At 39.0% G+C, this 15,697-nt stretch overlaps 1 protein-coding gene across 1 annotated transcript in view; it reads right to left on the reverse strand.

Moving 5' to 3' along the window:
- LOC108714868 (myosin-7-like) overlaps positions 1–15,697 on the reverse strand; it is a 56,923-nt gene that overhangs the window by 18,882 nt on the left and 22,344 nt on the right. Inside the window, 9 exon segments of the mRNA XM_018259437.2 lie at positions 715–818; positions 906–1,004; positions 1,437–1,500; positions 2,624–2,716; positions 3,589–3,697; positions 3,781–3,808; positions 5,543–5,699; positions 7,806–7,949; positions 8,747–8,955. Of these exon segments, the coding sequence (XP_018114926.1) occupies positions 715–818; positions 906–1,004; positions 1,437–1,500; positions 2,624–2,716; positions 3,589–3,697; positions 3,781–3,808; positions 5,543–5,699; positions 7,806–7,949; positions 8,747–8,947 (999 nt within the window). The 5' untranslated portion in view covers positions 8,948–8,955.

The following is a 15,697-nucleotide window of genomic DNA, read 5'->3' on the forward strand; positions in this document are numbered from 1 at the left end:
TGTACTATTAGGGGCACATTTACTATTGGTCGAATATCGAGGGTTAATTAACCCTCGATATTCGACCGTCAAAGTAAAATCCTTCGAAGGATTTACCGCATTTCCATCGATCGAACGATCGAAGGAAAAATCGTTCGATCGACCGATTAAATCCATTGATCGAACGATTTTCCTTCGATCAAAAAAAGCTAGGAAAGCCTATGGGGACCTTCCCCATAGGCTAACATTGGTGCTCGGTAGGTTGGAGGTGGCGAAGTATATGGTGGAAGTTTTTCTTTAAAGAGACGGTACTTCGACTATCGAAATGGTCGAATAGTCGAACAATTTTTAGTTTGAAACGTTCGATTCGAAGTTGAAGTAGCCAATTCGAAGGTCAAAGTAGCCAAAAAAATACTTTGAAATTCAAAGTATTTTTTATTCTAATCTTTCACTCGAGCTAAGTAAATGTGCCCCTTAATGTATTTCAAAAAATATCAGAAAAGTATCAGAATAGGCTGATTGCTGCTTAAAGATTGAGCAGTATCCTATAATTTTGTAACATTATTCCGGTGTTATTTAGCAAACAATGCTACCTATATTATAAATGTATAATATAATGATATTTTAAAAAGGTATGATTTTACCCAACACACTCCCTACAACAAGTGCCATTTTATAAATATAGAATATATACTGCCTCTCAATTATAATATTATATATAAAATGTGTACTCACATCTGTGGCCATAAGTTCCTCTGTATCATCAATAGAAGTCACAGTTGTTTCTCCCTGAGAGATGTATGAATAGTCATAAGGGTTATTCGTCAGCAGCAGCATTTCTGTAAAATAGAAATAGAGCAATGACATGTCTCTGTGCCCAAGTCAGGTAGGCATTGCACATAAAAGCATGGATAGGTTTTGCTTACCCAAAAGCTCTGGCTTTTTATTGGAAAGAATCTGATAGAAGATGTGATAGTCTCTCTCAGACTTCAGTTGAAAGATAACTCGAGATTTCTCCAGAAGATCTGAAAGAAAATTATTACGGAATAAAATCTCAAAGGAATGCAGTACAATATAGGAAGTCCATAAGTCTAGTGCCACACATGGCTTCTCTGTCTGCACTGACAGACACTGTGTTGGTTCGGGTGCAGACACACGGAGCGGATTTCAAAGCGAAAATGTATACTCTTGCATTTTGCCCCTAAATCTACTCCATGTGTCAGCACAGAGGCTAACACAGTGTCTGTCAATGCAGATAGAGGATTGAGGGGATAGGCAGCTTCATGGCCTGAGTTTCTACGCATGTCATGTGTGGTATTAGCCTAAGAGAATCAAACTAAACAAACAGAATGGAATAGTATAAGCGGGTAAAGTGGGTAGACAACATAGAAAACAAATGATAGTATGAGAGAGAGAGAGAAAGAAAGAGATAGGCCAAGAATGGAAAAGCTCCTCACAGGTTTCAATGTCAGCAGATGCCAGCTTCCCAGTGGCACCAAAGTGGATCCGGATGAATTTACCCTAAGCAGAAAAGAAGAGTATATTTGGAGAGAAATAACCACAGATGAAAGACAACATACGTCATTATGCTTTTTTTTTTTTACTGTCAGCTTCAAAGACAGAATGATGTTGAGATAGAGAGAAGCGGAAGAAAAAGAGAGGAAGAAGAGGAGAATGGAAAAGTAGTAATAAAAGGGTGATGAATAAAAAAAATTGCCTTCAGAAAATGCAATTACCTCAGGCTATTTTGTCTCCTGTTTTGAATTAAAAATGTAATCCAAAAATATATTGTTATACGAGAGATAAAAAAAATTTAATCTTTTAAACTCGGACGAATGTAATTGACCCGAAAACTCGAATCGAATTCAATTTGAATTTTAAAAACTTGATTCGAGTTTTTTCACCAAAAGAAACTCGAATGTCAGAAAATCTGCAAACAACTCAAAATGTATCCCTGGATGTCTCCCTTCTTCAGAAGAAGGGAGGCTGTGTTCCCCCCGAAACGTTGATTGTTGGTGGCATTAATAAAAGGGGCACAATCCCCGACTGCAACATTGGTGTGTGCGGACCGTTTTTTGAAATTGCACAGCAGTAAGGAGACCGGGCTTGGTCAACGGAGAACCAGCACCACCACGCAGAATAGTGGAAGGAGGTGTGCGGTAATACAAGATTTCATTCCCTGGATGTCTCCCATTGACTTTAACAGCAATTCTGCATGTTTTAGGTGGCAAACAGTCGAATTTGAGTTCTTAAAGGGACAGAGTATGATAAATCTCGAAAATCTAATTAGAATTTTTTTAAAAACTCAAATCGAATTTGAATAACTCCCTAATTGAATTTGACAGTACTGACCATAAAAAAAACATGAAAATTCTAATTTCGAATTTTCAGATCAACCCTTGATAAATCTGCCCCTTTGTGTATGTAGATTTCCACAGGAGCCCCCCTGACTTGGATGGATTCTGTTCTCAAGCTAGCCTTGGTCTTAGTACCCTGGCCTTGAGGCAGAGCCACCTTCTTGAAAGCAGTTAAGGAGAATAGATAATTAAAGATAGATGTAGCTGAAAGGATTGAAGGTAAGTTTAGGAAGTGAAATAGGAATATTGAGATTTGTACAAGGTGTGATCAACAGCAGAATACTCACAAATCTTGAGGAGTTATCATTTCGTACAGTCTTTGCATTGCCAAAGGCTTCCAAGGCAGGGTTTGCCTGGATGATTTGATCTTCCAGAGTTCCCTTTGGTTTAGGTGAAAAAAGAGAGTGTGTGTAATATAAATATACATGGAAAAATGCTCAAACATAAACTTATGGGGTTATATACTAAAATCCGAATTTTTCTGATTATTTAAATAAAAAAGTCAGACTAAACTAGAATCCACGATTTGACCTTATTTATTCTTATAAAAATCATGATTTAATCGGATCAGGGGAAAACTCGATAAAAAGCCAAGTTTTTACAGAAAAGCCAGAAGTATCAGATTTTTGCCCGAAAAGCCCGGGCTAATTCCAGAGCAAACCACAGAAACTTCCAAATAGGATAGGGACCTCTCCCATTGTCTTATATACAACCTCGGCAGGTCTGAGATGGGGGATTTTCGGATTCTGACTTTTTGAAGAATTGGACTTTAATAAATCCCGAAAAATTCAAGTCTAAAAAAACAAAAACTAAAAATTCGAGTTTTGCACCAAAAAGCCCGACTGGGCTTTAGTGAATACCCCCTTAATGTATTAGCTCAACTAATACTGTTAATGCCAAGAATTAGGGATGCACCGAATTCAGGATTCGGTTTGGGATTCGGCCATGATTCTGCCTTTTTCAGCACGATTCGGATTTGGTCGAATCCTTCTGCTCAGCCGAACCGAATCGAATTAGGGGCGGCGAGGGAAATCACGTGATTTTTTGTCACAAAACAAGGAAGTAAAAAATGGTTTCCCCTTTCCACCCCATATGCAAAGTATGATTCGGATTCGGTTCAGTATTCGCCCGAATCTTTCGTGGAGGATTCGGCCGAATCCGAAATAGTGGATTTGGTGCATCACTACCAAGAATATTATTCTATAATTCTAAAAGCACAGGGCCAACTCAGATTGAAATTATGTTATCTCACCTTGCCACTTGAGTTAGTATCTTTTTTCCGATCACCAACAGATGCAATATATGCAAAGTACTGGATGACACGTTTTGTGTTCACAGTCTTCCCAGCACCGGATTCTCCACTGGGAGCAGGAAAAGGTAAAGTAAGAGTAATAGCCAGATGTATACAAAGAGACAGAAGCAGCAATTTGTAACTATAACTTACGTGATCAGGATAGACTGATTCTCTCGATCTAGGAGAACAAAAACAGAAAATACGTTTTCAATGATAAGATATAGCAACTGAGGGGGCAAGTGTAGAAAACCCCAATCAGGCAAAAAAAAAAATTCCACACAAAATAATATTCTTCATGATTTCCAGACACAGGTAAGCATCAGCTACAGTATATGTAACTCCCCTTTCCCCCAACAGGGTTATTTGTACTGGTTACATTATGAAACAAAAGTCGGGCTCATTTTTACACACAATACTATGTTCTTAGACAGCATTTCAGCGTAATTGCGCTTATTGTGCAACACAGCTTGCACCTTTTTCATCAATATGGACATTTGATAAATTAAGTGCATGTTGCAGCACTAATAATACTATTTGAATGCAGCATCAATAGTGCTATTTTAATGTGATTCATCTCAAGGCAGATGATAATTCTTCCTATCCTATAGGAAGATATTATCAGCTATTTTGTCAGCCGTGAAGAGTGTCCATGGCCCTAAGGCTAAGGCCACACTAGGCGATAGCGCCGCGATTTGACTCGCGGCGACTTTTCGCGGCGACTTTTAAGCCGCAATCGCTGGGCGATCTTTTTTCTATTGTCGCTCGAAATCGCCTAGCGAGGCAATTTCGAGCGACAGTAGAGAAAAGATCGCCGCGTGTGTTTTTACGCTGGCGATTTTTCGCGATTCCCCATAGACGCCAGCGCAAAAGTTTCCCCAGCGATTGCGGCTTAAAAGTCGCGGCGAAAAGTCGCGGCGAGTCAAATCGCGGCGCTATCGCCTAGTGTGGCCTTAGCCTAAGGTTTGCATTTTTTTTACCCCTAAGTATTTCAGCTATCAACTGTTATTTTATAGTTAGACAACAACTGGGATTGCACACTGACATGAATATGCTCATGAATCCCCAATACTCCTCCCCACCTCATTTTCTATTACTTATTTGCCATAATAATGCTCATATTAACTCAAATATGTCAAATAGAGGTATATTCAATCACAGCATTACTCTTATTAGTTAAGTAGCATAGTTCATTAAAAGTTATATAGCCCTTAGCTGTTTCTTTTTACACTGACTTGCTATTTCTTGCTTTTGTGTAATCCTGCAGGCTGCTTGTACTCTTAAATATATATTGTACATAAAAAGCTAGCAAGTCCCCAAAGAAAATTGTTCTCTCAAATACTTGCAGCGGCCACATGGGTTATTATAGCCCTAAACTGGGTAGCCCCTAAGCTATCGCTACTACAATTACACCAAAGACTTAATTATATTCAAAATATGCATATCTCACAGCTAGACTGGAGGACAATTTGGATGCACATTCAGAAATATGGGCCTTTTGGGACACATATAAAATTATCAATGACTTGCTTAAAGAATTTGAATTCGGTACTAGTAACTTAATGAACGTGAATTAACACTTTTATGGGAAAAATGCATAATTGCTACAATATGTCATAGAAATGCTATTCAAGCCTGTTATTTTATTTTGATTTTAATTCTATATTTTTTGGCCTGTTTTTTGTTTTTATTCTTTGAAAAATGACAAAAAATTATAAATAAAGAGATTTTAAAAAAATACATATTTTACATATAGTTATTTGCAATTAGCCGAAGTCTTTGGAGAAACCAGGCGCCATTTTTAGTAGTAACGACCACAGAATATCTTTGTAAATTTGAATTTTTAGGTAAAAGGTGGCGTAAAGTATTTTTGTTGAAATTCTGCTATGTGTAGCTACCGCAAGACATTCCGTACCTGTGAGCATGTATTGATATGCATTATCAGAGATAGAGAAGATGTGAGGTGGGGCCTCAGCCCTCTTCTTCCCACGATATGCGGCCACAACCTCTGCATTGTATACTGGAAGCCACTTGTAGGGATTCACAGTCACACAAAACAAACCTGAGTATGTCTGGCAAAACAGAAATTATTTTCATGATTATAAGACAAATGTATTAAATCTAATTTGGTTTCCCATAAACTTTCCATTTTGATAAAACATTAAATGTTTTACTTGACTTGAATATGGCACTTTATTGATCTATTGTGCAAACTCAGATGTATCATTCTAGCTTATCTTATATACTGTATGTATTATTCTAGCTTATTTTTTATACTGTATGTATTATTCTATCTTATCTAGAAGGCATTTTGCAGGATTTTATGACATAACTGATGAAATTATCTAGCAATATTATAAATAAGCTATAAACATAGTCATTCAGCATGGTTATTTTTTGCCTCAAATGGGAGATAGTTGGCATGTGAGACGCCAATATGAATGTTCTGAGCAATGAATAGTTGATAGCACCTCATGAACTATATAGTTGACTACCCTAGACATGGGGTTTGGAAATACTTCCCAAATGCCCAAATACAGAGTTTGGTGGTTCCTGTTTTTTTCATAACTGTTAAGGGGTAGAGTTTACTAAAAGCGTGGCAGCTCAGGTGGATAGAGGCAATGCTGTACATAAGTGGACATGACTAGGCAAACTGGATATGTTTGTGTGCAGTCTGAATTGTTCTTGTTTCCCAAATGGGAATGTTAGTATGGGCAAAAACCGTAATTAATTAATGAAACAACTGATGGGCCATTTATGAAAGTGCAACAGAATGCAAAAAAACAGGTGCAATCTACTATGTTTTCTGAGCTGCACTTCTTGCTTATGCACTCCTAAACGGAGCTCAGAGGCCTATATTTCCTAAATGAGTACAGTCTAAATTTGGTGATGTTCTATTCATGTGGGGCAAGCAGGGGGGAACTTTCCCCCGCCCTCCCATTCTCTAACATCAGTTAGATTAGTAAGTAAGGCAGCACTGACACACACAGGCCTCAAGGCTCTGCATAAGGCAGTAAGGACAGGGCTGTGTTGCACCTGCTGACACAGTGCTCTGAATTTATTGCAAGATTTTTAATCCGGTGTGAGGTGCAAATTGCAGCCAGACTCCATATGCAAGTGCTGTTTTGCTCCCTTTAGTGTCCTTGCTTCCCGCTGGAGTGTTAGAAAGAGAGTTTAAAGGAGAACTAAACCATAAAAATGAATATCACTAAAAATCCAATTGTTTATATACTGCACTTATTGCACCAGCCTAAACTTTCAGCTTGTCAATAGCAGCAATGATCCAGGACTTCAAACTTGTAACAGGGGGTCACCATCTTGGAAAGTGTCTGTGACACTCACATGCTCAGTTGGCTCTAAACAGCTGTTGAGAAGCTAAGCTTAGAGGTCGTCACACATTAACAAGCAGAAAATGAGGCTGGCCTGTAATATAAGATGATGCTACAGGACTGATTATTAAATTCTGATGCTAGTTGTACTGGTTTCTGTGCTGCCATGTAGTAATTATCTGTACTAACTACTAATCAGCCTTATATTGTGACATTTATATTCTATGTGTACTGTATATTGTGAGTGGGTCCAGGGCCGGAACTAGGGGGAAGGCAGAAGAGGCACGTGCCTAGGGTGCAAAGTTGGAGAGGCGCCAGGCACAGTACCTTTTCTGCCGGATTCCCCCTAGTTTGGAGCCCTGTGCCTCCACCTGCCGCAGCAATTTCAGCATTGCGTGCACTCGCGCCCCTCCACGCATGCACGTGTACGCATTGTCAGTGCGTGCGCTGGGCATCGCATGCTCACGAATTTGTTAGCATGCACTAAATTGTTCATGCGCACGCATGTGAAGGGGAGCGACATAGTCGGCTGGGTTGCCTAGGGTACCCAGCCAACTTGGCCTGGCACTGAGTGGGTCCCTAAGCTCAGTAAGTGACAGCAGCACAGAGCATGTACAGTGAATCAGCAGAAAAGAAGATGGGGAGCTACTGGGGCATCTTTGGAGACACAGATCTTACCTGCTACAGGGTTGTGGTTGCCTTGCGCTGGTACAGAAACTCAAAACATAATGTACAACATTTCTAGCCTACTTCTTAAGTTAAGCTTTAGTTCTGCTTTAATAGTGGCATCAAATGAAAATTATGCCCAGATAAAACTTTACAAAATTTTCAAATAAATAAGATCCTCACATAGATCATCCATGCAGCATAACGCTCTTTGAGGTTATACAGCACAGCCGGCTCGTGCAGAAAGGTCAGCATCGCCATGTCCTCAATTTTATCGAACTTGGGCGGGTTCTGCTGCATCACTTGAGTGTCCTTCACAACAACCGACTGGAATACAAATATACACAAACCCATGACTTAAAAAGATATGCCTTGTACACGTATTGGGATGTATTAAATGTAAATAAAAAAAATATATCAGTAGTTAGCATCATGAGTTACTCTGGAACATAAGATTACCATTTAAAAACACGCAGGGCAACAGGAACTTTTCACTGATATAATTGGGATATGTGTGTGGAATAAGGAGTATTTTGTCCTCTGCTTTAGCAGTGATCAAAGCAGCCCATGTAGCATTGCCACGGTGTTATTTGCACAATTACAGTAACAATAGATCCCACATTCATGTTTGTAGCTTTGCCCATTTGTTCAGACATTCTGAGGTCCATTGATAAACCAGTCTGGGGCTCCTGTTGGGCTAATATTCCAAAGAGTGTAAGTGCCTTGCCATTCCATATTGATGGAGACAAATCTCTTCAATTTATAAGTGCTCCCAGAATATTTGAAGCATGGTAAAAAAAAACACTAGTGCATGTGGGGCAGTAGAGGTCATAGTTTCCTTTTTAATCTTTGCTTAGGTTCTAAAGCCTCATAGCCCTTCCCTAATGCTCACTATTAGGTTTAGTTCTGATTCAAATATCCTACAAATACTGGGACAATTGGATAATTCAGATGGAGAATAAAGGTGGATCATTATACCAACATGTTCCATATGGTATGAGATAGAGCAAGAGAGAGAGAACACATTCAATTATTTCATCCCAGTCGCAATTTATGATTTGAATAGGTGTTGAAAAAGTCATTAATGTTCCTTCTGTACATATAACAATATGGTATGTTGTTACCTTGCCATGCTCAGTTTCCGCTGTGATCTTTTCCCCCTCACGGCTGACGACTGTTGCCTTCACAAACTCTTCCTTGTCATCGGGGACATAGATATTCTTTTTTAAATCAAATGGCCGTGTTTGGGCCTCCAAGCGCTCCTTATCTGACTTACGTAGGAAAGAAGCAGCCACCCCGAACTCTGCCATCTCAGCATCACCCATCTTTGATTCTGCAACAAATAAGCATGGCCATCTTAGAATATACAGGTATGGGATCCGTTATCCGGAAACCCATTATCTGTAAAGTTCCGAATTATGGAATGGCTGTCTCCCATAGACTCAATTTAATCCAAGTAATCCAAATTTTTTTCTCTGTAATAATAAAACAGTACCTTGTACTTGATACCAACTAAGATATAATTTATCCTTATTGGAAGCAAAACCAGCCTATTGGGTTTATGTAATGTTTACATGATTTTTTAGTGGACTTAAGGTAGGAAGAACCAAATTACAGAAAGATCCCTTATCTGGAAAACCCAAGGTCTGGATAACAGGTCCCATACCTGTATAAACAAAGGACTGTGGCAAAATTATCAGTGAAAATACTGGCATGTGTGTATTGTATACCCAGTTACCCTCTTCTTTCATGTCATGTTTTACACATCTGATTTAGATAAGGACCATGAACCATGAGTATTTTGTGCTCTAACATTATCAAAAGAATATAAGACATTGTTTTACTTTTTTCCCAGTCACATCTCAATGCTATAAATAAGTGTTATTCATATTTATCATACATATATAGTTTGGTTACCATTTAATGGATGGAACAACTGCAGTATATTGATAAAGATACCTTAATACATTAATTTAAAAAAATCACTGTACATTATGGAGGAACACACATACAGTGAAGACAAAAGTAAAAGAAAGGAGATATTTCAGTTTCCTGTAGCACTGTATCTGTTGGAATGTGGTTTGACTACTAAAGGGGTAGTTCACCTTTAAGTTAAAGTGATACTGACACTAACAAACTACTTTTTAAAATATGAATGTACCATAGCTGGTACAGCGGAAACATTTATAAGGTACAAGGAGGCCAATAAATCATGCAAGGAAGCTATAAGGCAAGCTAAAATTGCTATAGAAAAGGATATTGCAGCTAGCAGTAAAAAAAATCCAAAATTATTTTTTAAATATGTTAATAGTAAAAAATGAAGCAGGAAGGGGTGGGACCCTTACTATCAGAGGGCGGTCAGCTGGTTGATGAAAACAAAATAAAAGCGCAGATTCTGAACTCATATTTTTCATCTGTCTACACAAATGAGGAACCAGTAAGTGAAGGTTTCCTACTTAACAGTCCCAATTCTAGTAATACAACTAATGATGCATGGTTCACACATGAAGAAATTCAAAAGAGGCTAGAACATGTTAAGATTAACAAAGGACCAGGGCCAGATGGTATTCATCCCAGGGTAATTAGCGAGCTTAGCTCTGTGATTGCCAAACCTCTTTACTTAATTTTTCAGGATTCATTGAGATCTGGCATAGTGCCGAGAGACTGGCGAATTGCTAATGTGGTGCCTCTATTCAAAAAAGGATCCCGTTCTCAGCCTCAAAACTATAGGCCAGTTAGTCTGACATCAGTGGTAGGAAAGTTTTTCGAAGGGTTAATAAAGGATAAGATACTGGACTTCATAGCAAATCATAATACTATGAGTTTGTGCCAGCATGGTTTTATGCGTAATAGATCTTGCCAGACTAACTTAATTTCTTTTTATGAGAAGGTAAGTAGAGACCTCGATTCTGGGATGGCAGTGGATGTGATTTACTTAGACTTTGCTAAAGCATTTGATACAGTGCCACACAAAAGGTTACTGGTTAAATTAAGGAATGTTGGCCTGGAACATAGTATTTGTACCTGGATAGAGAACTGGCTAAAAGATAGACTACAAAGAGTGGTGGTAAATGGAACATTTTCTAATTGGACCAGTGTTGTTAGTGGAGTACTGCAGGGCTCTGTACTAGGTCCCTTGCTTTTCAACTTGTTTATTAATGACCTGGAGGTGGGCATTGAAAGTACTGTTTCTATTTTTGCGGATGATACTAAATTGTGCAGAACTATAGGTTCCATGCAGGATGCTGCCACTTTGCAGAGTGATTTGTCTAAGTTGGGAAACCGGGCAGCAAATTGGAAAATGAGGTTCAATGTTGATAAATGCAAGGTTATGCACTTTGGCAAAAATAATATAAATGCAAGTTATACACTAAATGGCAGTGTGTTGGGAGTTTCCTTAAATGAGAAGGATCTAGGGGTCTTTGTAGATAACACGTTGTCTAATTCTGGGCAGTGTCATTCTGTGGCTACTAAAGCAAATAAAGTTCTGTCTTGCATAAAAAAGGGCATTAATTCAAGGGATGAAAACATAATTATGCCTCTTTATAGGTCCCTGGTAAGGCCTCATCTGGAGTATGCAGTGCAGTTTTGGACTCCAGTCCTTAAGAGGGATATAAATGAGCTGGAGAGAGTGCAGAGACGTGCAACTAAATTGGTTAGAGGGACGGAAGACTTAAATTATGAGGGTAGACTGTCAAGGTTGGGGTTGTTTTCTCTGGAAAAAAGGCGCTTGCGAGGGGACATGATTACACTTTACAAGTACATTAGAGGACATTATAGACAAATAGCAGGGGACCTTTTTACCCATAAAGTGGATCACCGTAAAAGAGGCCACCCCTTTAGACTAGAAGAAAGGAACTTTCATTTGAAGCAACGTAGGGGGTTCTTCACAGTCAGGACAGTGAGGTTGTGGAATGCACTGCCGGGTGATGTTGTGATGGCTGATTCAGTTAAAGCCTTTAAGAATGGCTTGGATGATTTTTTGGACAGACATAATATCAAAGGCTATTGTGATACTAAGCGCTATAGTTAGTATAGGTATGGGTATAAAGAATTTAATTAAAAGTAGGGATGGGTGTATGTATGAATGCTGGGTTTTCATTTGGAGGGGTTGAACTTGATGGACTTTGTCTTTTTTCAACCCAATTTAGCTATGTAACTATGTAACTATTAAAAGTTACCTATAGGTCATGCTGATCGTTCAAGGTCTGTTTTTGTAAATAATTGTTAGTTGAAGTTTCTAAACCTGGCTGTTTTGTCAACCTGACTGTCCCATCTTAGCCTGTCAGTTAAAGTTTCTAATGCTAACGGACTCCTGCTGCACAAATATGGCAGCCCCCTCATACAGGAACATGGGACAGGTAATGTAAAAGCATGGTGCAAATACGTTATGGGAAAGTTATAAGTAGCTTTCAAAGGCAACTATTATGATAGATGTAAAAAGGAGTTTGATTTCTGGTGTCAGTGTCTCTTTAACTTTCAGTATGTTATAGAATGGCCAATTCTAAGCAACTTTTCAGTTGGTCTTCAATATAGTTTATTCCATTATTTTCCTTTTTCTTCTGACTCTTTCCAGCTTTCAAATGGGGGTCATTGACTCCATCTAAAAACAAATGCTCTGAAAGGGTACAAATGTATTGTTATTGCTACTTTTTATTACTCCTCGTTCTATATAGGGTCTCTCCTATTCATACTCCAGTCTATAATTCAAATAAATGCATGGTTGCTAGGGTGATTTGGACCCTAGCAACCAGATTGCTGAAATTGCAAACTGGAAAGCCACTGAATAAAAAGGCTAAATAACTCAAAACCCACAAATAATAAAAACATTGTCTCTGAATATCGCTCTCTTCAACATACTAAAAGTTAACTCAAAGGTGAATTTATGCAATATGTATTGAAAAAGCACAATGAAAATGTATGGTGCATTTTACAGGGAGAAACGCAAAATGTTAGACAAATGTAAGGAAAGCAAACATTACTTAATGTTTTGATTATAAAGCTCATGCTCACCTGGTAGATTTTACAGTCTCTGTGCAAAGGGATCCTGTGGTAGCACAATTATTAGAACTTTATTATTCACACACACATATATATATCCACACCTGTCTCTCCCTAATTGGGCTTTATTGTCTGAGCGCCACCCCCACACACACCCCCAAATACAGCCCAGAGAACAATTGAGGGTCTAACGTCATTGTGCTGGAATCAAGGTGGGGTAAAGCAGGGGGGCCAAATGAGAGACAGCTATATAGCAAATGTGATCTGTCCTTTAGGATTTGCCATGGAGCCCTTATTAACCCCTTTCCTTCTAGAGAGACTAGACAGTCTTATCCTAAACTATAAAGATCTAGTGCTGAACAGACTTCAGCCTTTTGTTGCCAGAATGGCAATATAGTAAATGCTGTCAGTATGAGGGACTTCTCTGTCAAAGAAGAGAACACACAGCTACACACACAGACACAAACACACATACTTTAAACAGTTATGCATGCACCATACATGCTTACAGCACTGAGCAACCCCTACCATTTTTTTTAAAGTTTTTATTTTACATTTTTCAGGGAAGGGGAGTACAAGGGGATTAAAACATAAACAAAACATAACATGGTTCACAGGCATAGTTGGATTATACATACATTATCTCAGTGTCTCAATATACCATAGTACAATGTCACAATGAACCTGTGCTTAAGAACGCATTATTATCATCTTGTCCCCAGCCATGGGTACTGAGGATCTTATGCTGAAGGATAGGGCTAGTTCCTGTTTTGTCAAAGGGGGCTTAATCTGGAATCTCCACCAGGTTTATGTCTAACCACGGGTTCCATATTCTATCAATATGCCGGGCAGCCCAGAGCCACATATGTAGGTTTAATGGATGGTAACAGTTTATTTACTAATTTGACCCAGACATTTATTATTGGAGTATAATTTCCCATCCAGCCCATCACCACCACGCATAGTACAGCAGTATTCTCATGAGTGATCAAGTCTTATTCAGGGGGAGCAGAACATCCTCTACCAACCCCAGTAGACAACCCTCAGGGGAGCACACTTGGGGTAGGTTCGGATTGTCTGCTAAGTATTTTATAACCTCCTCCGAAAATCTATGTACTGGGGGGCAACTCCATGCCAGATGCAAAAAGGACGCCTCAGCTTCCCCACACCGTGGACATTCACCTCTAGTCTGAACAACCCCTACTTTTACAGAATCCTATGGTACAACAAATATAACAAAGTATACAAATATAAGCCTACATGAAAGCTAATGTAATACTTAACTGTACAGCAATGCATTAAGGGTGCTCCATAATTCCCCTACAGCAATATACAGCAAAAGTATTGGTATATATAAGTTCAACTGACCCTGAGGCTCAAGTCCAGAAGATGATGATAAAAATTTGCCTGCAAACACTTTTCTGGTCATTTGGCACACTTTAAGAGCAGGGGTAATTGAGATCACACCCGATGGTGCTTTTAGATCTGTTTAAGGTGCAGTACATTTGTATATGTGTCAATTCCACCATGTAAAGGGGTCAGTTGAATAACAGGAATGAAGTATGGCTGAATCACAGCTACACACAAGTTGCAATTGGTGCACTGTTTTTTCGCGGAGTCTGAGTGTGCCATTCACAGTTTGGCCTAAAGTGTGTTTCTATTTTATTCTTTTAGATATGCTCTGAGTTTGGTGCACATTGAAATTACAATGAACACATACACATGTAATGCAACATTAATACATGTAGAATAGCCAGTGGTTTAAAGCGGATCCATCAGGAATTGCAATGCCAGTATGAATCTTATTGTTTGTACCTGCACATAATCAGACATGGTTGTTTATATATGATAGGTTACTGCCACACCGCAAGCATTTACGGTCCTCTGATACAGAGCCTCTGGGTGCAGACACCAGGGGGGTTATTTATCAAGGTCCGAATTGTATCAATATCGGCTGCTACAAACTCCGATCTAACATTTTCCCGAAAATTTGCTTTGGGAGAAAAGCTCAGATTTTCAAGATTTTTTCGTGAATTTCCCCCGAAATCTCGAGTTTTCACCCGAAAGCTACAAAAACATAGTGAAATTGCCCGAAACCCCCGACACAACCAAAAATAAATGGTACTGTTCCCATTGACTTTATGCAACCTCGACAGATTTGAGATGCTGTGTTTTTATATTTGGGCTTTTTAGCCCTCGGGGTTAAATAAATAACGAAAAATTAGTAATTTTTTTTAAAAATCCAATTTTATTACAAAAAACACTAGCTTTTCAGATTTCAGGGAATTTTCGGGTATACAGAGCTTAGTAAATAACCCCCACGAGTGGATTTTGGCACAAAAAATGCATAATCAAACATTTCAGGGCCAAAATCCTTTCCATGTGACACAGGAAAGAGCAGATGTGAGCAGAGGAGCTGTTTCTCAGCTTGCGCTCATACACAGCACATTATTATTACCTCCTGAGAAATCATGAAAATTAGTATTGAACTCATTTATTAAGGGTGTCAAGCAGCATAGAAAGTGCAGATATGAGCCTTTACAAATAGTTTGGCATGCACAAAACCGTAATTTATAAAGGGCAGTAGGATGTGCCATGTGCCTGCAAATACATGTGAAAATGATCATATTGAGTTAGCATAACAGATACGTTTTGTGGAAATATTTGCACTTTCAACACAAAGCAAATTCCACCAACCTTTTGTATGAATTTATCATATTCGAAGAGGGAGACGTGAGTTACATGGAATTTAAATGACGATCAACTTTGGCTCCCGCACACCCTCTGGTAAATAACAAACGATACCTGGTGCACAAGGGTAGAGGATCCGCCGCTTCACAAAAAGTATAGCAGAAAGAATCCCAAGGCACACAGGGTCAATGCAAGCAAGATGCCTTGCGTGTTTATTGCAAAGTGCAACGCTTCGGGGTCACGCCCCTTTCTCATGCTTGAGAAAAGAGCCTGACCCCGAAATGTTGCACTTCGCAATAAACACGCAAGGCATCTTGCTTGCATTGGCCCTGTGTCAAACAAAAGAACCAGTTTAGTTCTTTTGAGAGATGGAAGGGCCCAGT

Source organism: Xenopus laevis, chromosome 1L (assembly GCF_017654675.1).
Source record: "Xenopus laevis strain J_2021 chromosome 1L, Xenopus_laevis_v10.1, whole genome shotgun sequence".
Lineage (NCBI taxonomy): Eukaryota > Metazoa > Chordata > Amphibia > Anura > Pipidae > Xenopus > Xenopus laevis.